We start from the raw sequence: 21,896 nt of genomic DNA on the forward strand, positions 1-21,896 counted from the left end.
TTAAAAGGAAAAGGCTATACATATTTAATATATACATATTCATGAATTTAATGCAAACATCCCTTGAAACTCTCAGTAAGCAATGCCACCAACAGAAGAACAAATCCTACACGATCCCACTTAGATCAGGAATCTAAAACACTCCAGGTCACAGAAGCAGAGGGTGGGAGGGGCTGGAGGTAGCAGAGTGGAGATGTATCAAAGGGTGCGTGGTTTTAGTTACATAAGACGAATGAGCCCTGGCGAGGTCCTGTACCGCATAGAGCCTCTGGTTAACAAGAGTGCACCGACTACTTAAACATTTGTGAAGAGGGCAGAGCTTATGCCCTCCTTCCCTCTGTCCTCTTTGTTTGTGATAACGTTTAACATAAGATCTTCTGGCTCATTTCCTGTAGCATAATGTCCTCCTGATTCATCCATGGTGTCGCAAAAGGCAGGAGAGCCTTCCTGTTTACGGCTGAATGATATTCTGCTGTCTGCCTATACTACATTTTGCTTACCCACTCATCTGTTGAAGGACATTTAGGTCGTTTCCATGTCTTCGTTATTGTAAATACTAACTGCAGTGAATGTAGGAGTGCAGATAAGGTCCTGATTTCAGTTCTTCTATTTATTTTTATTTTTTGTAAGATTTTATTTCTTTATTTGAGAGAGACAGAAATAGTGACAGAAAGCATGAGTCGGGAGGAGAAGGAGAAGCAGGCTCCCCGCTGAGCAGGGAGGGCTCAGTCCCAGGACCCTGGGATCATGACCTGAGCCGAAGACAGATGCTCACTGACTGAGCCACCCAGGTGCCCCTCGATTTCCGTTCTTTTACACAGATACTCAGAAGTGGAATTGCTGGATCAAAGGGCAGTTCTATTTTTAATGTTTTCTGGAGCCTCCATAGTGTTTTCCGTAACGGTTGTACCAATTTGCGTTCCTACCCACAGTACATAAGGGTTCCTTTTCGACCCCATCCTTGCCACACGTACTTTGTGTGTTGTTTTTGAGGATAGCCATCCTAGCAGGTGGGGGGGGGTATCGCATGTGGTTTTGATTTGCATTTCCCTGCTGAGTGATGATGAGCACCTTCGAGTGAGGCAAACCTGAATCTGAAATCTTGCTGTCCCACTGCCAGGCTGTGTGACTTTGGCCAGATCCTTCACCTCTCTGGGCTGCAGCGGTCTCATCCATAGAATGGAGAAGAAGCCAACTATGAAGAGTGTTGCTGAGCGCAGACTAGAATGCTTAGGACAGGGCCCGGCCGACAGTCCAATTTAGGGCCGTTCTGTTCTTCCCACAGGAAAGACTGCTATGTGCTGTGTTAGGATCTCAGGCTTCGAGTTCCCGGCTCTACAGCTTCTTCTCGGCTCCTTTGGGATTTATGACTGTCAGGGGCAGGGCAGGTAGCAGGCTTGGAAGGGTCTGATGTCTGGCCACCACTCCTCACTCCCCTACCTCCTGGCAGGCACCGCTGGGAGTTCTGGCAACTGCAATGGGGGCATCTATGTTGTAAAGTTTTTGAATTTTCTGTTAGTTACATGTTTTGGCATCTTAAAGAATCTTTCTGGCTTGAGGTGGGGGGGCACCCTCCTTCCCTGGGCGAGCCCATCTTAGAAATTTAAAAAAGGCTCAGTTGGGAGCATGCCATCGATATGCAAGCTCATGAACCCAGAGCCAGACATCCTCTCTCTGGTCCATATACCCCGGAGGCAATATTCCTCTGCCTGGATCACCCCAGGGCCAGATTCCAGGGAAATAGAGACCATCCCTATAGCCCAGACCCCACTGAAATTATTCACACTAGCCTAAGCTGCCCATACTGTTCTGCTTTGCTTTTCCACAGAAACCCCAATAAAGTGCATTTACTATTGCTGTCCTCTGCCTCCTGAACACCCTGGTGTCTTTCCCATGTGGTCCTATGTGCCCCCATGTCTTTAGGACCTGTGGGTATAATAAACCTTGTTTTCCTGAGCCTCTCCTTTATCTCCTCTTGTGGCCACATCTGACTGACCATCTAATAAAAGAATACAAAACAGCATCCCTCTTTTGTCCCAGGGATTGAGTGGTTTTGCGCAGTATACAACTTGCCCAACCGCATATGGTGACCCTACTACGCAGCCCTCATGGGGATCACAGACTCAAATCTTGGGTCTCCCATCAGTACTACTTATGAACTAATGGAAGCCACGGGTGGCCGTAGGCCAATCCCTAGTTCATAGACTCCCACATTGCCTGAGACTTGGATTCCAGCAACCATGTGACGAATCCTAGCCAGGGAGCCAGTCCAGCCCACCAGATGGCAAAGTCTCCTTCACAGGGCTCCAAATCATGGTGGGGCAGAACCACTTCCAGGCTGGCTGCCTTCCACACAGTGCATCTGGATAAATTTCCTGGATGATTACATTTGCGTGGTGGGATGCCGGATTCACGTTTCTAGCCAAATGACAATTTGTACCTGCACTTTGGGTCTGTGGTTTTGATAAATGCATCTATTTCCACCAAAACCTTGTTAGGTAGAGTGAGCATAGAGTTTCTCATCTAAATTGGGATATTCTTTGAGAGTAAAGGGGGATACTATTACTACCTTTCCCCATCCAAGAGGTATAAACTGGAAGTGCCCCAGGCAGATCGGGTCACCCTACATATTAGAGTTGTCCCCCTAATATTAAGTCAAGGAAAATCAAGGTGGCCAGAAGAGGAGAGCAAAGATGTCAGCATCTGTGGGACTTTGATCCTTGGGTCCACCACTCATCACCTGAGGGACAGTGGCCCACTTATTCTGAACAGACAGCTTATCTTTAACACTGGGATAACACCTACCTCACAAGGTTGAATGAGTGTTAATAGACACACACAGAAAAAGCTCTGCACAGAGTTGCATACCAAGCAGGGGCTTAGGAAGTATATGCTTGCGTGCCCTACTCCCAGCTTTGCCCATTGACTACATTGCCTGCGCCCCAACTGCAGAGATCTGGGGAGATGGGGTGCCTCCGTGCCAGGCAGAAAGGAAGCATCTTCACTCAGATTTCAGTCTCCACAGCTCAGCGGTGTGCCTGCATGCCTGCATGCCTTTTCCCGAGCGTCCCTGTTTGTTGAAGGCACCTCATTAATCAGAGCCCTGGACAGGAACAGGAGCCTGACCTTCTGATCCTGTCAGCAGCTTCGCCGGAAAGCAACTGCCCCCCGCACGAAATACCCAAACTCTCAAAGCACCGCTACCCCCTGCCTGCCCTTGGAGATCACAGGTCGAGACTCTTTCTGCAGCTTCACACCCCTGGGCCAAGGTTCTGAACCTGGCATTGCAGAGCCCATCCCGGCAGAGGGGGCATCAGATGCCTCTGGACGAAAGCACGTTTAATCTTGGGGCCTGTGGGGGTGCGAAGTGCAGAGGCCAGTGTCTAGATGGCAATTCCACGGGGATGCTCAGCCCCATCCTGGGCGCTTTTGGCTTCTTCAGCCTCAGACCCACTCTCTCTAAAGAGCAGCTCACTTCCCAGAGCTTGGGAAGTTCCACATCAACAGCAAACTTTCAAAGTTCACTGATTTTCTCTGCAAATGTAGCAAGTATGAAATTATTCCACACTCGATCTTGTGTATCAAGGCCTCTCTCTTGCTTACAGTGACACCACCAGGTCCAACCCTAGGGCTTCAGTGGCCTCCGTTGGGACCCCACGGTCTTTGCATAACACCAGGCACACAGAAGGTGTCCATAAAAATGTGGGAACGGACGAATGCGAGAGGATCTCATCCCATTTTTGCTCCTTTGGCACTTCTCAGTAAGGCAGCATCCTGGTCCTTTCATGGTTTGCTTTTCACAGTCCCATCAAGTTCACGTTTATCTGTTGAAGCGTGCACCACATAAATCAGGGCGTTGTGCCCTGTGCATACTGAATGTGTGCCGCGCGCTACGCAGCAGCGTTCTGGGAATACTAGCAGCCAGCAGAAGGTTCTGGACATGGATTGCCTTTGGAATAGCCCTGACTATACTTAGCAGCCATCTGGAATTGGGCGAGTCACGAGAGCTTTCGGAACGTGAGCTTCCGCACACGTGCGTGCCAACGGTGCCCGCCCCTCGGTGGGCCTGACGAGTGACAGATGTGATCCCGCAAAGGTGTGGGCAGCCTGCCTGCTGGACCCCTCTTCCGTTTCTCCAACAAAGTCTCTGACCAGGCAGTCACACATGGTGGGACAAGGCGGGGCGGGGGCATGAAGAGCATCGAAAGCCTAGATTTGGAGTTTTCATTTTCTATGGATGTTATTGGTCGGTGCCCTCCACCCACCCATGTGGGGCAGAAAGCCTGACTCCGCTCCCAGTATGTACTCCCAGGATGCAACCTGATGAGACAGGAGTGGAGAGTGAATGGCCTCCCCGGTTAGCCAGTCTGTTCTCAGGCAACTGTGTGGTTCTGCTCATTTACACTGAGCTGTGGGAAGCCTCCCTGTAGATTTTGCTCCCAGGAGGCATGGCCCACTGACCAACACACTTGGGGGTCTCACAGCCTGCATTACTGCTCTGTTGATATTCCTAACATCATTCCCACATCCTGAATCCTTCCCGTGTCCAGTCCCTCCAATTCTTGTCATTGGCAAATAGAACTCTGTCCAGTGGACAGGGACCTGTAGGATGGAAATCCTCTGAAACGTGTCATGGTGGGACCATCTCCCTCCACCTGAGCATTGGCAGTTCTAGAAAGTTCTGTGTTCACAGCCTACTATCGTATAACCAAACTCAAATAGATCAAAAAGATGAGGAGAGCCCCCCCCAAAAGTAGGGAGAAATTCCACTGCTACTCAGTGTTGGTATAACAACATCTCACAGTCTCTGCAAAGGCAGCGCTGTCATCCTTGTGGTCTCCTGGGTTTCGCCACCCGATTTTAGAACTGTTCAGTGGCTGGTCAGGCTCTCTTTACATGTCTGCATAAGACAAATTCCTTGCATGGCCCCGTAAATGGGTATTTTTCTTTAGGCAGCCGCATCATTTAACCTTCTCATTTTACACACAGCGAGTTGGATCACGTGATCTGCCGCACTTTAGGGCTCTCCCCAGTCCACACTCCGGTGGGCAGGCAGGCTGTTTATCTTCCATTGGAGCAAAAGCGTGCACACGGGCCCATTATTGCCAAGCTTCTAGTGCCTCACTGGGCCTGTATGAGAGCAACCCAGTTGGAGGACCACAGGTTTGTACTTCGGAAGCATGGGGGACAGAGGGAGAGGGGGACGGTTTGGCTTTTGACCCCTCCCCCCACCCACAAACCCACTGCTTTTGGCCACTAAATATTTATAGGTTGCAATCAGCAAAGAAGCTGAAGGTAAACCCCTCCCAGGGTCTGAGCTTCCTGTCTGCTTCCTCACTCCCAAAGAGCTCCTGGCAAGCCGGAAGCTATTACTTCCCCAAGCAGAGCACAAACCCTGAACATCTTAGCAAGCTCTTCTGATACGCGAGAGGATGAAATGCCACATTTTGCAGTGGAAGGATCTATTCTGATTTCTACTAAGCTCTTTAAAAAGTATTATTATGAAAGCAACACATGTTCATGCCCATGGTAAAGAATAAAACTGGGAAAATGCAGGAAATTATAAAAATGCCAACCACAATGCCATATCCCAGAGATAAATCCTCTATATATTCTGGCTTACTTTGTGCCCGGAGTTTTACAACATAGAGACATCAATGTTTGATTGTCCGCAGAACTGGAATCACACTGAATATACCACTGTGTGTCCTGATTATTGTTTTCTTCCTAAGCTTATATTGTAAGCATTTTTTGTGGGTCATGAAAAATTCTTTAACATCATCATTTTGAATGGCTGGGGAATCTGCCATTATGTAGATCTATTATAATTCCTTTTAACCAACCCCTGTCTTACAGGAAATAATAATGCCACACTTTTATAAGCCGTATTTCAGGGAACATCTTTGTACATAGATCTTTGACTGTAAGTTTCAGAAGGCAAAGACTAAATCTGTTTTATCTGCTGCTGTATATTTCGTGTCTAACGCATTGTTGGACAAAGTGTAGATGCTCAGTGTTTCAATACAGACTGGGTCCTTCCTTGACGAACTCTGACTCTTTCTTTAGACGATATTGCTTGTGGGTAGGGTCGCGTAATGTATTTTAAATGGCAACCCTACCAGTATGAAATTTTGAGGTCAGAAGGCTTAGTTAGCACAGTTCTAAAGAGAAGGCTGGATGGCAAAGCAGGAATTCCAGACTCTATGATCCACAGTGATAAAATAGAGCTTGCCAAGGGCCGTTTCTGCTTTGAGAATACATTCTGGTTTTGGTAAATCAAACATGGTCTCTGGTTTAACGACCTACAAGCTATATTAAGGAATGGAACTGTGCCTTCATGTGGCTCACAATTTGATGAAAACATACTCATTTATTAATTGTACATACTTAGTAAATGTATCCTTCTCTGCATAATTAAAAATCTCATTATCATTACACAGATGCTGTCTGCCTGGAACAGGTGAAGTTCATCAGTTTAATTTGATCAAACAATTGCCAAGCACCCACTCCATCCTGGATCCTGTGTTGTGTGCTAGAAACACAGAGATGCCTAAGACCTACTCTGACATCAGGAAGATCCATCTAGACAGGAGGACCTGTGGACAGGTATGGCATGCTAGTGCTTTGCATCTAGACATAGTTAATACGTATCTGTTGGATGGATGGACAGATGGATGGATGGATGGATGGAGTCTGGTGAAAACAAGATCAGTAAAACAATGTTGAAGGTACAGAGATGAGAGCATAGGGAAGGCTTCTAAGAGGCGGTGACATTAAAATGATGAATGAGAATTTGCCAGGCAGAGGAACAAAGTGAACTAGCAAAGCCTGCTGGGTTGAAAAGTGTGTGGTTGCAAGGGGAAGACGGACAGACAGGCATGACAGTAGATATGGAGGTTGGTTGGAGTGGCTGAGGGGATGATGGGGAGGGTTGCTTGAGTTAACCTTTGACTGATCATAAATGACTTGTTCAGACAGTTTGGGTTTTCCCCAGAGCAGACTCTAAGATGAAGATCTGTGTGCATGTAATTTACTTGGGAATCCCAAAGATGGGAATGAAGAAGTCAGATGGGGAAGTGGGGTAGAGAAGCCCGGGAGAAGGGGAAGCCAGTCAGATGGTTTACACCGGTGAACAGTTGGACTCATCCCGCGTGGGGACTTCTGAGGGGCTGTGTGGGTGGTGCTAATGCTTATCCTCCCACCAAGGGGGAGGAAGCTCCGGGAATTTATCCCCCAACCCCCTGGCTCATGTGCTGAGGGATGCTCCAGGGGCAGTCACTCCCGTAGGCAACCAGTCTGCCCACGCAAGGGCCAAACTCAAACCAGAAAATGACCTCCGTGCATGCTGACATGAACCCGGACTGTGCATCAACCTCCAGGAGGCAGTGTGGGTGGGCGTCTGGGTGCCTGCCACAAAGCCTAGTGGGTAGTGACCCTGATGAGACAGGGAGAACTGTCCCCTTACAACGACTTAGTACCCTTGGCAAATCCTGCCTGGGGGGTTTGCTGCTTTCTGAAGCCCACAAAGAGCTTTCTTTCTTGCTTTTCACATAATGGCCTCCTTGTCTCTGCTTAAATGTCACTCACTCAGTGAGGTTGTCTTTGAAGATTCAATCTGTATCTCTCTTCCTACTTATCCTCAATGATAGCATCTTGATCCTTTCTTTATTATATATATACATAAAATATATATTACATATTTATATATAATATATACATACACACATATAAAATATCCATATATACTTGTACATATATGCATATGTAGAAAACATGTATGTATGTATATGTATTTGTTACCCGGCTATGTGACTATCTTCCTTATGTGCCACTGCCTTCTAGGCAGCTAGCATGCTGCCTAGCACATAGTAGATGCTCAGTAAAGGTCTGCTGAGTGATTAAATAGAATCTACCACCTGCCTCATGTACTTCCTGGCAGAGGAAGCCTCGTCTCCGCCATCGTCCCTAGCCCCGGGCTTTGGGTGCTGTCATCTCTCCATGCTGTGGGTTTGTGTGGCTGCAGAAGAGCCCTGAGAAGCAGGGAGTAAGAACTGGCCTCTGCATGGTGCCGGAAGGGGAGTCCAGGTCTTGGCATTGAACTCGTAGCTGTTTCTCATCCTGGGGCTGGGCTCTAGAGAACAGGTCTCCTTTCAGTGCGTTTTCTTGAGGCTTAAAATATTTGCCGTCCTTAATGCATTCCTCACTGGATGTAGCTCCTAATCGCCTAAATCCAGGATTTCAGCCTCCCTGGTGTAATTAACTCCCTGGAAGGGTTAGAACTTTCTGTGGGAGAACTCAGAGGGCCCCTGGGAAGTAAGGATTGCCAGATAAAATCCATATTTGCTAAATCTGGCAACCCTACTAGGCTTGACCTTCTGTCGGGGCTCTGGGGAAGCAGGGAGTAACGTGGCCATCCCTCCCACTCAGTGGCTCGGTGCATACCCACCACCTTCCCTGCCCCTACTGCCACCTGGCTAGTCAGGCCAACGTGACCCTGTATGCCATCGGAAAAGACAGCAGGCAGCAAGGTCGCTTCGATGCTCCCAAAACAGGCAAGCAGGCAGGAGCATGGAGCAGATGGGTAAACCTGGACCTGCTGCCACCGTCCTCACTTCCTGGCCTTACCGTTGTGGTTTAAAACAGACTCTTGGAGAAGGACCCATCGGAGTGTGAATCCACCTCCAGCTCGGCCAGCCGTGTGGCTGCAGATAACTGACTTCACTTGAGCAAGACTTGGTTTCCCAAATCTCGGAATGTGTTATGACCATAGAATATACCTCATCGGGCCATTGTGAGCATGAGTAAAAGAATGGGTGTAGGGCACTTGACAGCTTGCTTGTGAAAAAGAAAAAAAAAAAACAAACAAACAACATTGCCATGCCTAATTTTACGTGTCTCTGTAACATATATATTGTACATAAAATTCATAAAACTTGAAAAATTGGAATTTGGCAATGAAAACGTCATTTCCAACAGAACAATTAAAAATAGCTAAGTGGGTATTAAGTGCCAGGTCCTGCTCTGACTCCCTGGTCTGTGTCTGCTTTTACTAGCAAGTGCCGAGGCGCATACAAGGGCATTATTACGTTACCGTTATCTCTGCGGGGGCGGGGGGGGGGCGCGTGGCGTGGACGCATCCCGGGCGCCATTTACCGCACATGCTCCTCCGGAGGGTGGCTTGGCACTGGGGAGCGTCTCCTCTCGCTGACTGAGGGACCACAGCGGGAGCGTGGTGCCCTCATGCCAGCCTGGCACACGAGGGGACGGAGGCTCAGGCAGGTAAAACAATGGGGTTAAACCAGCCCATCAGTTGCTGAGACGGAGCTGCAAACAGGTGGGTCTGGAACGGAAGACTCTCCACTTCTGTGCCAAGATAAACAGAAGCCAGCCCGCATCGGTGCGGGGGACGGACGCGACACTAACGCTCTCCCTGCATCTGTGTTTCCCGGGCCTTACACGTGCCGGAGCTCCGCCACACGGTGACCGTGATGTCTCTTTCCTCCTGAACTTCTGTTCTGTGTGAGCTCTCCATACACTGGTTCTCAGCCAGGAGCTTGCACTGGCATCCCTCTGAGGGGTGCCTGTTGAAATGCAGATTGCGGGCCCCATCCCAGTGTCTGACTGGGTGGTAGGTCCAGGGTGGGGCCCGCCAAGAACTGGCATTCCTAACAGGCTCCCAGGTGATGCTGGTGGTCCAGCGACCACACTTTGGGAACTACTGAATCAGCTCACCGAACGCTCACTTCAACACTTCATGATGAGGAGGAGGAAGCTGAGGTCCCAAGAGTTTAAGTAACTTGCCCCCAAAAAAGAGAAATACAGGTTTAGTCTTTTATTTGAGCTTCCCTTCCTTAAGCCGATCCCAGAATAACGTCACCTCTTTGTCCTCGATGCTGCTGGCGAAGCCCACCACAGAGGCCTAAAGCCCAGAGCCCCAGCTCAGGGCCGTGTCATGGAGATAGTCCAATGTTCTGGCTGGCACAGGGATGGGAAAGCGTTATCCGGGCTTGACACTGTGAAGATTCCAGCCCCAAGCAGAGTCCTGGATACTGCCCCTCTCGAAGTGCTCTCATGAGGGAAATTGGAGAGAACAGTCTGGAACACAGCCATCTCTACGTCACCCAGCTCACACCCTGACCCCTTCAATCTCTTTCCCCTCTGGCAACACGGGAGCTTATGAAAATGTCAACCACGAGTTCAATCTCTACTCAAAACTGTCTGATTCCACGTGGGTTTTAGGGTAAGGACAGGCATAGAATTATCAACATAGCTGCTATGTGGTCACTTCTCTGCCCGTCACTCACTGCCACTTCTTTCTCCTTCTCTCCTGTCCTGGTCAGCTCCTTGCACATGTACAGATTCCATATCATTGCCGGTCCTTGTCACCTTTCCCTCCTCCACTATGCCTACCTCCTGGTCTCCTCCTCATTGTTAGGGACCAGCTCTAAGTTTCATTCCTAAGCACAGTCTTCTCTGGGTCAAGCAGGTGCCTGAGTCCCATGTTCTACAGTCACAGACCTGTCCTGCCGGCAGGGAAATGTGCATCCTATCCGCAAGGCTGCAGGCTTCGGGGGGGAGGGGACAGAAAGAGGGAAGAAAGGAGAAAAAAGAGAAAGAAAGGGAGGTAAGAAGAGAGAAAGGCACCTAGAAAGAAAGAAAGAAGCAAGCGAGAGACAGATACAGAGAAACAGAAAGACAGACACAGAGAAAGAGCCCAGGCAGAGAGAGAGAAGAGAGAAACGGGGTAGGGGGGCTATGACTAAGTGTGGGAAGGATGGGGCAGGGTGAGAGAAGAGCTCCAGGTCGTGTAAGAAAGATGGGGTTTCCATTTCACCTCAGCATCCTGTCACACAGTTGAGAAGCCCAGGTGTGTGTTTAGTGGCGGGAGGGGTGGACAGTGTTGAGTGTCATGGAGTGAGCCGCAGGGTCCAGCCGGGGCGCTGGGTACCAGACATGTGGCCGACATCCTGGTGGTGTCTGTGAGAACAGACGAGGCTGCTTCTGGCTATGCAGCTCCCTCTTTCCCCACTGAACTGATTTTTCATCTTAATAAGGGCAATAATAGTCTGAAAAGCAACTGTGGCCTTTTGGGTTTGTCGCCAGGGAAGTGGATGGGTCCCCAGAGCGCCATCAACTCAGCCAAGACCAGTTCATGTGTTTGGAGTTCTTGACATGTGTCCAATGGCTGGAACTATGGAGCTAGATTTTCCTTAAAGTCTAATCATGTCTTAATGTTTGAGGAAAGTGATGTTTGAAAGGGGGCTTGTGTGACAATCCCAGTGATCCCCGGGGTCACCCAGCAGCCGGCTGTCAGGGAAGACCCACAAAGGGAGCTAAGATGGGCCTTAGCTGCCTGTTGCTCTAGGTTTCAACCACACGAGTTGACTGTACTGGTTGCTGCCCGCTGGCTAATCAGATAATGATAATACTAACATGATGGTAATAATAATAATCATAGCTGCTGACAGTTGAGTTTTCTGGGTACCAGATAGCATACAAAGCCCATTACATAACGCTCTTCTAAAACACCGTATAAAAATGACGAGATAGGTGTTATACCCATTTTTTTTTTTTACAGACAAAGAGACAAGGTCCAAGGAAGTTAAAGTACTTGTTCAAAGTCTCTCATCTGGAAACCAGAGAAACTAGGATGAAAACCAGCTCTGGCTCTGGGATCTGGGCTGTTAAGTTCCATAACTTCAATGCTGCCTTTTTGGCCCCCTTCTTTTCCCTTTCCCTTTTTCTTCCTTCATTCCCTCTACCAATGTCTTTCAGCTGACACCCTGTGTCGGGTCCTGGCTCAGTGCTCAGGATACGGGGATGAAGAGATCACACCATCCCTGCCTTCACCGACACGGCAGCTGGCGCTTACTTTCAACCAGACAGTTGACATCAAGGGCAACTCCCATGAGTGCTCAGTCTGCATGACTGCTTGACTAGTTGGGCCTGTCAGCACAAGATCCTCCCCTCCTTCTGAGCACCCCTCAGTTCCTGGGCCAACCCCAGGTCGTCCTCAGCTCCTGGGGAAAACCCCCCGCCAACAAAACCCATAGAGTAGAATCCATTCAGCTCACTCTAAGCAGAAGCAGGGCTTCTCCCAGGATTGCCAAACTCTCAGCACCGCCTCATCCTTGAAAACGTGGGGTCTGTTTTCAGAGGGGCCTGAGTTCACACGCGAGCTCTTTCTTCTTCATGGCTGTGAGACCCGGAACAAGTTACTTAACCTCTCTGTGTCTCCGTTTCTTTGTCATAGTGGGAATGTGATAGTATCTGCCTCGCAGGCAGTGGATGGAAATGACCGGGCTCCATCTACTCAGCCCTCATCCCCTTGTGAACGGATACATTTATTCAACTGTGATTGAATGAACAAATCCCATCTCCAAGGCCAAATTTAACCTTTATAATATTTATGATAAAGATGGTTTCTTTGACCCAGTCATGATTTACTCTAAAGGAGTTAAAAGCAACTAGAATAAAGATCAAATGAGGTTTTTGCAGACACAGACATAGCTTGGAAGAAGTGTTCCTAGATATATTTTTCCTAGATATATTTTCCTAGGTATAAGGCATATTGCTGACGTGAGGGCTCCAGGCACCAGCTGCTGCCCTAGAGGCTGCCAGAAGCCGCGAGGTGGGGCGTTGTTCCATGACATGTCACTGAAGCACCTTTGACATTTAGGAAGGTGAGGGTCTTTTCCTTGGGGTCATCAGAGAACAAGGAGTTAGCCATCCTGGAGTTAGGCTGCAGCCCTTGCTGCTTAAGCTACCATACCATTTATCCTCGTAACTTCGATTATTCATGAAGGATATGACAGAACCACTTTGTTCTCTTTAAATTTTCAGAGGCTTCGTTTCCTAGTGTTGTAGCCCCTGGAGAGCAGGAGGTCCTGCTCTAGTGAAGCCCTCCGTGTCTAGGGTACAAGGTGGGGCCGGCAGAAGAAACGAGGGGAGGTGCACACATTTCCGAGGCCACTGCTGTGGGATCGGGAGTTCCCGGTGCTGGATATTTGCACTCAGATTTCATCCTTCCTGCTGGTGAACACTGCAGCCTTGGAAGCAACACTGAGCCCCTTAACCTAGGAAATTATAATCACCAGATTTCACTGGGTGTCTGTCCCGTGCCGAGCACTGCCCCAAGTTCACAAGTACTACCTGAGGCTGGCACTAGTATCAGCCCATTTTACAGATGGGGAAACTGAGTCTTAGGGTAGTTGTGAAGGTGGGCTTGGGGTCTGACTCTAGAGTTCATCCTTCATCTCTTCACTGCCGTGTGCTGTGCACTGGGCTCCAACAGGAGAGAGCTGTTACAAAGAACACGATGAGTCACGTTCTCAACGATTCTACTACACAACTAATGTTTGTTCAACACAAGTTGGTGTCTGTCTTTGTTTCCTTCCGGCCCTAAGGCCTCGTGCACATCACGCTAGTTGGGATGCTCAGGGATGGATACGGACTAAGGATAGCTGGACCGTGGAGTGATGGAGAGGGTGATAGGTGGGACAGCCATGGGGCCATGAAAAGGGCACCTCATTCAATGAGTAATGCACACAGAATACAGATTTTAAAAAAACTCTGTAAAGAATATTCAGAATGTTGGACGGCATGAGCAAGATCACTGAGGACTGCTTAAGAGATTGAAATGTACAGGATCACCAGGAATGCTGTTTACTTCCCCCTGGGATTAACTCAGTGATGGGGCTCTCCTTTGCTCAGCAGATAACACTTCTAGAACATAGGAAAATGGCCTGTGACAGCTTTTTGATTCACAGATGTTTACTGCACTTATTAAGTGGCAAGAAACAGGCACTAAGACCCAGGTGCTGTGATGGAGGGGGGCTTACAGGTTGGGGGGAGGGGATAAGATGAGCAAACCAACACGTAATAATCATAATGATAACAGCTAACATATTGCGTCAGGTCCTATGATAAGTGCTTCCTAAGCATCACCTCATTTAACCTACATAGAAACCCTCTGCGAAGTAAATGTAATGTTAGTATTTCCATTATGTGAAGGAGGGGACTGAGCAGCCTGCCCAAGGAGGTGGGCTTTGGATGTAGACTGTCTGCCTCCAGGGGCCATGGCTTCACCATTACCCCAGGGACAGCAGAGGGAGGAGGTGGTCGCAGCCCAGGGACGCAGGAGAGCCAGATGCTCTGTGTGCGGGGCAACGGAAACGCCACGTTAGCTGCTGTAACAGGTGATCCCTGGAATCTCTGGAATTAAGACAACAGGAGTTTCTTTTCTCCCCCTGCTCGCATAAAGTCTAAATGGCCATGGGGCAGGGACAGGACACGGCATGAAAAGGCAGTCACTGAGGGTCCTAGCAGTGGGAGGCATAAGCTCCCGGGCCAGCTTTGCCATCTGCTGGGAAACGGGAGGGCAGAGAGCACGGAGGGTCTCACAGGAAGGGCCGGCCTGCCAAGTGGTGGGCATCACGTGACCTCTGCCATGTCCCATTGGCTTGAGCTCAGGTGTGTGCCCCAGCTGGACACAGGGCCAGGGGCGGGGGAAGGCGGCTTAAAAACGCTGAATGTGGCTGGACAGCCAGCTCAGCCACACACCTGTGGGAGCTGTGGGTCCTTCGGTGTTGCTGAAAGAAGAGGGGTGGGGGGAGGTGGCCAGAGAGAAAGACAAGTTCCAGAAGATGAGGGCCATCTGTACCAGGAAGCTCAGGAGACTGAACTTGAACCTACCAACAGTGGGAGTGTCTGGGGGTATAAGCAGGGGGTGACAGGAGCAGATCGGTGTGCTGGATGCAAGTACAGAGCTGCACTGAGAGGGGAGACTGCTCAGAAAGGCAATCAAATGGGGGCTGCAGGGAAGTGGCAGAGAGAGGCAGGGGCCATGAGAAAACCAGGAGGAGGGGCAGGGAGAAGCGGGTGGGTATAAGAAATGCCCTGTTGTCTAGAATTCTTTATACCTACCCCTGCCTCTATTTCTCATGAATGCCCTACCCTCCATCTCCACCTCCATCTCCACCTCCGCCTCCACTCTTGTCCAGGGTGCCTGCGTGTCATCCTGAGATCACAGTGCAAAGGCCACTTCCTTGTGAAAGCCTCTCCCGCCCCCCGCTGCCTCCCCTCTCCCCCGCCTCTATCCCAGGTCATTTCCCTCTTAGAAGCACTGTATCGGCTTGGATCTCCCTTTCGTGGCACTTGGCAAAGTTATTCTTGTGATTCTGTAGTTCTTTGCCCACTTTTGATTTATAGGGCTTCTTGCTGGAAGGAGAAAATCTGTTTTTTTTCTCTGTTGAATGCCTAGTGCCTAATCTGGAACTGGGAAGGCCCTTGTACCTCTGTGCAGAATGAGCAAATGAACGAAGGACTGAATCATAAGATATGGAAAATTATCCCATGCAGAAGGGCTCCCCACGGCTCCTGCATTGCTGGCTAGGTTGGCTGGGTAGAGGCTGGGGCCTTCCGTGATCAATGATGATTTTGTTTTCAACAAAATATTCTCACATAGTGATTCTGCAGATGGTTGTGTCCTTTCTGATAAAACGGAATGACTATCCGACAGGTCCAAATCCTCCAGCACACGGAGGACCCAGACTTCCCCCCAGGCTCTACCAGTGTAATGTTAACATGACGTATGGTGAGTCGGCCATTCAGAGAGGACCATTTGTGGTGGGGGAGCCTCGGGTGCCCCCTCCGAAGACCCCGGCTCTCCCATCTGTGGTTGCTCCCTCCCAGTGATTTCAGTGGCAGGGGGAAGTGCCCCATCCCTAATGAGTACAACTGAATAATTGAGTAGTAGCCATTTAAGTCCGTCTGGAAGCTGAGCTCTGCTTTCCTTTCCAAGATCTGTGGCCCGTCGCAGGCTGCGCCTCTCTGTTCAGATGACATGATGAAAAGGTAAAAGAATGCCCAAAACTGGAAAGCATCAAATGTCAGACAGACACAACGGACCGCAAGTGACAGCAATGCCACCCTGCAGAAACCAAGCACATCCCAACCAAGACAGCCCGGGCCCTACCAGCTTGGTAAATGGGACGGGCAGCAAATTCCTGGTCGTAAGGCCCTGACCCGAGCCCCACTCACTTTCCCTTTATGAGACTGTAGGCCCATTTTTTACCAGATTCTGAAAATACGATCAGGGGCATTACCTTCTCAGGCTGTCGGGTTCTGCTCTTGTCACAGGGAAAGTGTGTTCAAAGATGTGACGGAGCAGTGTAGACACCGGGGCAATTCCATTGGGAAAGTAATCTGCTCAGGATGGAATTGCTTTACTACGCAGTGGTCCCTCCCTTATCTGCGGTTTTTCTCTCCGCGGTTTCAACTGCCTGTGGTCAACCCAGGTCCAGAAGCAGACGGTCGGAAAGGCCAGCAGGAGCCTGGTGCTACATCCCCGAGCCTACATCATTCACCTCATTCCTAGTCATCATGAGGCATCTTACCATCTCACATGGTCACAGGAAGGGTGCCTACAGTACAATGAGGTGTTTGAGAGATCACCGTCCTATAACTTCATTACAATACACTGTTGTGTTATTCTGTTTCTCACTGTGTTGTTCATCTGTCACTATGCCTAACTGATAAATTAAACTTTATCCTAGGTGTGGACAGACAGGAAAAAACATGGTACGTAGGCTTTAGTGTATCTACAGTTCCAGGCATCCATGGGGTGGGGGTGGGGAGTTTTGGAATAAAGCCCCCTTGGATATTAAGGGACTGCGGTGCTGTCTTAGTGTCCTTCAGAATTACAGCTGAGGCTGGGATTCCTCACATTCTGTCTGCAAACTCCCCAGCCGTGGATAACAACCAGACAGCAGTCTTGGTGCCATTAGAACTGCAAACTTCATATTAACTTGACTTAGGAAACTTTATGCTAATTAGATGTTTTTTTGTTTTTTAGAGAGGGAGAGAACATGGGGGCAGGCAGAGGGAGAGAGAGAATCTTAAGCAGACTCTACGCCCGGTGCAGAGCCTGACGTGGAGCTCGATCTCATGTCCCTGAGCTCATGACCTGAGCCAAAATCAAGAGTTGGAAGACTTAAGCCACTGCGCCACCTAGGTGCCACTATCCTAATTAGGTATAATCTGTCATCTTATCAACCCCAAGTGAGAAAACATGCCCCGGGACCACAGCTCCTGGCTCTACAGTCAACACTGGGTAGAGGTCAAACAAATGCATAAATGAAGGAATGAATGATTTGGGTTTTCCCAACATTCCGGGTTGTTGAATGGAGAGAACAGGTTTTGGAATTAGCCAGAGATGGGTGTGAATCCCAGTTCTGCTGCCTGCTTCTTGTATCTTTTTCAGGCCCCTGTGGGCCCTCTGCAGTGAGAAGGGAGGTGGCCCAGGGAATGTGGCTGCACTCATTTCCCCTTGAGGCTGCAGTGAGAGCTTCCCACGTATCACCACGAACAGTGGCTCCAAAAACAAAACAAAAGAAAACAGTTGTATTTTGTCCTGGAGATCACAGGTCCAAAATGGATTTCACTAAGCTAAACTCAGAGCGTTAGTGGGGCTGTATCCCTTAAGGAAGCTGCAGGAGGAGAGCCCATTTTCCTGTCTTTCCCAGCACCTGCACACCGCCCGCATGCCTTGGCTTGTGGTCTCTTCCTCCATCAGCAAAGCCAGCAGTGCAACATCTTTAAATCTCTTTCCGACTCTTCTACCTTCCTTTTCCATCTTTAAAGACCCTTGCGATGACCTTGGGCACCCCTGGATCTTCCAGGCTCATCTCTCCATCTGGAGGTCTTTACCTTAATCACATCTGCAAAATTGTTTTGCCATGCAAGAGAAACTACTCATTGGAGCCAGGGATGAGGACGTGGGTGTCAGTGGGAGGTCATAATCCTACTAGCACGGCAATCACGGGCAGAGGCTGCACTTACCAGATTTGTTCAACAGTGATGGGAAGCGCCTCCATTCTTCCTAGGTTACCCCAGATAGTGCCTAAAAAAGCACTCCCTAGGGAGCCCCGCCCCCCACCATGACAGCCGCGAATGCTTGTTCCTTGGGAGGAATCTAGCTCTGGGGGTGACTCACTGCTCTTTCCACTGTGGGGCAATGGAATGGTCTGGGCTCTCCCTGGGACTCCTTGGTTTTTGTAAGATAGCATCAGCTCCACCCAGCTTGGTTCAGTATTCACATACATGGACGTGCAGTTGGCCAAAAGTCCTCTAATGGCTACCTTGAACTCAGTGCTGCACACCACCAGTCAGATCTCGGTTGGGAGAAACATCATTCGAGGAGACACACTCACTTGAGAGCTGGGCCGTCCAATGACACCTTTAAACTCTCCATAGGTTAAAACAAACCACATCCCTTTGGCTCTGGATATCTGCTTTCACTAAATGTTGCTTTACTTTGGTGCTATTAGCTGACATTCAGGGCACACCATAAGAACAAGCATCACGGAAATAGTTGCATTTATTTTAACAGCCTTGGGGAGGATGGTTTACTGCATGTCCACATATATTTCCTATGAGAAACCACAGAGAGCTACTTCCAGTCTCCTAACACAGGGCTAGCTATGGTTCCCCCACTAATTGGTTTGTTTCCCTCAAATGAACACTAGCTCGTGTGGCTGGTTAGGAAGGAAGGATCTGCAGCAAAGCTTTAGGACGTCAGAGTCTGCATTATGGGCACCTATTTGTCTTCCAATCTCATTGCTCCTTTCCCGTTTGCCTAATCTGTCTGACATTTTGGATCTTACTGTTTTAGTGTCCAGAAGCCCAGAATAAGGCATGCTAAAAACTTTTGTTATCCCCCAAGAGTGAGACACATGCCCCTCTTGGTTCCAGGAACAAACTCAAAATGAAAAAAAGATGAACATACAAAAGGAAACCTCATCAGTGCCAATGTTTTAAACACTGGTCCCCAGCAGAACTGGGTACAGCACCACTGTAGAGACTGGAGTTTGTGTCGACAACATGAAAACAAGTCTCCGGCACTTGGTATGCTGAGCACTTAAAGACCATAAATGCCAGCATTCTAAATGGCTTGCTTGCTGCTAGTAGATTCACTGGCACTGAAATCCATTTCTTTTCTAAGGATGTTTAGCTTTTATTATATCTTTACTCATGGTCAGAAGACATCAGCACATTTGCTAACGCGATGGAATATATTCCTCATAAGGCATTCCTAAAGTTTCATGTCTTTGCCTTCACATTTTCATGTGTGAGTTTGCCTTCTTGGAAAGGAAAACAGAAACATCCTTTATACCGGGTAGGGTTTTGATAGCCATAGAAAGCCAAGATAAGAAAAAAAATGAATATTGGCAGAACCTCCAATGAAAACATCTTTGAGATAGACCCAACCATACGAATTCATTTCTGAGCTCATCAAACCATGGAACCACCAATACCGAGGGCAAACCCTACTAAAGGCTGTATTAGGAACTTATCTTTTTAATCTCTAACCCACAGAATCCAGAACATAGTGTGTATTCAGTAAATACGTGTTGGATGAACAAATCATATCTCTCCCGTTCAGAAAGACCAAAGTTCTACGTAGACCCCAGTAGACTGTGATGGGAACACAGTCCTTGCTGTGCGGCAGGTGTGCAGTAGGGACGGACTGACTGGCACTGAGATATATCCAAACCACAGAAGAAATTTCCACCACCCCTGATCTGCGAGGCAGCAATTTTGTATTTCCGTTATTTCTCCTCTCCCCTTATCAAAGACACGCCTGATGGGTGATACTAGCGTGTTCTACCACTCTCCCAGGCATTTTAGGTTTATGTGTCATTCCCAGTGTGCTAATACAACCTCCACTCACCTCTCCCACTCAAGAAAAGATATCAGAACACAAATGAATAGGGATGTCATGACGATGGGAACAACCTAGAATCCATGGTGATTTATCAAAGAAGTAGGTCATCCACCATTTTGGTGCTCCAGATAATATTAGTAGTGCATGACTCATGAGGCATCGCATAATGATCAGCGTAACAGTCCATTGTGAGACCAATACTGAAACCATCTCCAAGACCCACTGAGTCCTAACATGCCATCTTGGAGACCTCTCAGACTCCAGACGCTCATCCTACCCCCAACACAGTCATCTGTATGAGCTCTGCCACGCACGTGAGCTTCATCCAGAACCACAGAGATCACAGCCACTAACGGACAAAGCTCACATAGGAATCTCATTGCCAGCTGGCTCTCAGTCCACTCTCACCATTATGATTTTGAGGAAGAGGAGGCACAACCAACTGACTTACCACGCCGCCGCCAGCCGAGTGCACAAGCACGGACATCCCTTCTCGAAGGTTGGCAACTTCAAACAGCATCATGTAGGCTGTGACGAAGTTCATGGGGAATGCGGCAGCCTCTGAGAAGCTCATGTCGTCTGGGATCTTGTAGACAAATTCCACCGGCGTGCAGACCACCTCTGCCCAGGCATTGTAATTGACAAATGCCATGACACGGTCACCGATCTGGGAATGGGGAGGCACAAGGTTAATGGAAGCTTCTTACTCTTTTTTGAAAGATTTCTCAAATCCTCCTTTTTTTTTTTTTAACATTTTATTTATTTGATGCAGAGAGGGAGAGAGAGAGAGAGCACAAGCTGGGGGAGTGGGAGAGGGAGAAACAGGCTGCCCACTGAGCAGGGAGCCTGATGTGGGGCTCGATCCCAGGACCCTGGGCTCATGATCTCACCCAAAGGCAGACGCTTAACCAACTAAGCCACCCAGGCACCCCAAGACTTCTCAAATCCCTTTAAGAACCTAATGGAAACTATAGATTCCTTCCCAGAAAAAAACAAAAGAATACCAAACCCTCAAATACGCTCACTCTCACTTACCTCCCAATTCCAAGGCATTCGTGGATGCTCTGAAGCTCATCTATGAAAACTTGCTGGAGGCCATGGAAGCCAGGTTCTCTACCCCCCTTCCCAAGCATAAATGTACAATGTCATCACATCACACCCGTAGCATGTTATTGTCGGGAGCTCATTTTACCAACTCAGCCTTGCATCTCATCTCTGTTTTGGAGTCGAGGAGAACTAAGCCATAAGGAAATTTAAACAGGCAGAACTGAGAGTAAAATCTACTCTCATTTGTTTTCTGCTACTCCACAGGGATTCCCTGCCAGGCTAGTTTACTGGGGCATTTGCATCAAAGGTTAGCACCGGATTACAGATCACAGTAGACATGAGATGGGGTACATCAGAGGCGTGTGTAAATCTAAGTGCAGAAGACTGAACGAGAACAACCAGACTTACTTAGAGCAAAACAGGAGGGTGCCATGGGGTGTGACAAACAACTAGCCCTTTTTTGGACACGTATTATACATTAGGCATTGTCCTAAGGGCATCGCATGTTTTAACTCATCTCATCTTTACAAAACCCCTATGAAGGCAAGGCTGAGTACTGTGTTCTGTTTATCAGTTGTTTACATAGCCAGACATCATGGGAAAAAAAAAAAGCATTCTTTAAAGTGGTTATGATGGATTGCTAAGTTTTTTCATAGCATATCATCATTAAAGGGAAACAGAAATGAGTGAACCGATGGTAGCAGCTTGTAGGAGCTGTGGAGCGCTGGTGAAGTTGAACCACTCTGCCCTTTGATGTTAGTTGCTTGGACTCTGACTTTCAAACACAATATTCAAATCACTGTGGTCAGAGTGAAGTTTCAGTAAATGAATGGCTTTTATATACGTGTGCTTTAGTTTTATGTATTTATAACGGAGTCTCCTGTTTTCTCTATAGCTTAGCATTTCTCTTCTTCCCCTTCTTTCCCTACTCGACAAATGACAACAGAAGCCTCCTATGAGATGGGTCCGTAAGAGCTCATATTACAGATGAACAGTTATAGATTTTACAGACATTGAAATGGAGGCCAAGAGAGATGAAGGCACACGCTCAAGGTCATGTAGCTAGGGAGTAGCTGAGACAGGAATTGAGTCTCGCAAGGAGGACTCCAGATACAAATGATTA

General features: G+C 48.5%; 1 protein-coding gene and 1 non-coding gene across 2 annotated transcripts in view; one reads left to right on the forward strand and one right to left on the reverse strand.

Moving 5' to 3' along the window:
- The window catches only part of VAT1L (vesicle amine transport 1 like), a 133,766-nt gene that overhangs the window by 86,188 nt on the left and 25,682 nt on the right, over positions 1 to 21,896 (reverse strand). The window contains exon 3 of the mRNA XM_032853922.1: positions 20,178 to 20,393. Within this exon, the coding sequence (XP_032709813.1) occupies positions 20,178 to 20,393 (216 nt within the window). The remainder of the gene's footprint in view (positions 1 to 20,177; positions 20,394 to 21,896) is intronic.
- On the forward strand, positions 21,317 to 21,457 carry LOC116866014. The gene has a single exon (XR_004382309.1). It is a non-coding gene; the product is annotated as a small nucleolar RNA SNORA15 (small nucleolar RNA).

Source organism: Lontra canadensis, unplaced genomic scaffold (genome assembly GCF_010015895.1).
Source record: "Lontra canadensis isolate GAN:19392208 unplaced genomic scaffold, GSC_riverotter_1.0 scaffold8, whole genome shotgun sequence".
NCBI lineage: Eukaryota > Metazoa > Chordata > Mammalia > Carnivora > Mustelidae > Lontra > Lontra canadensis.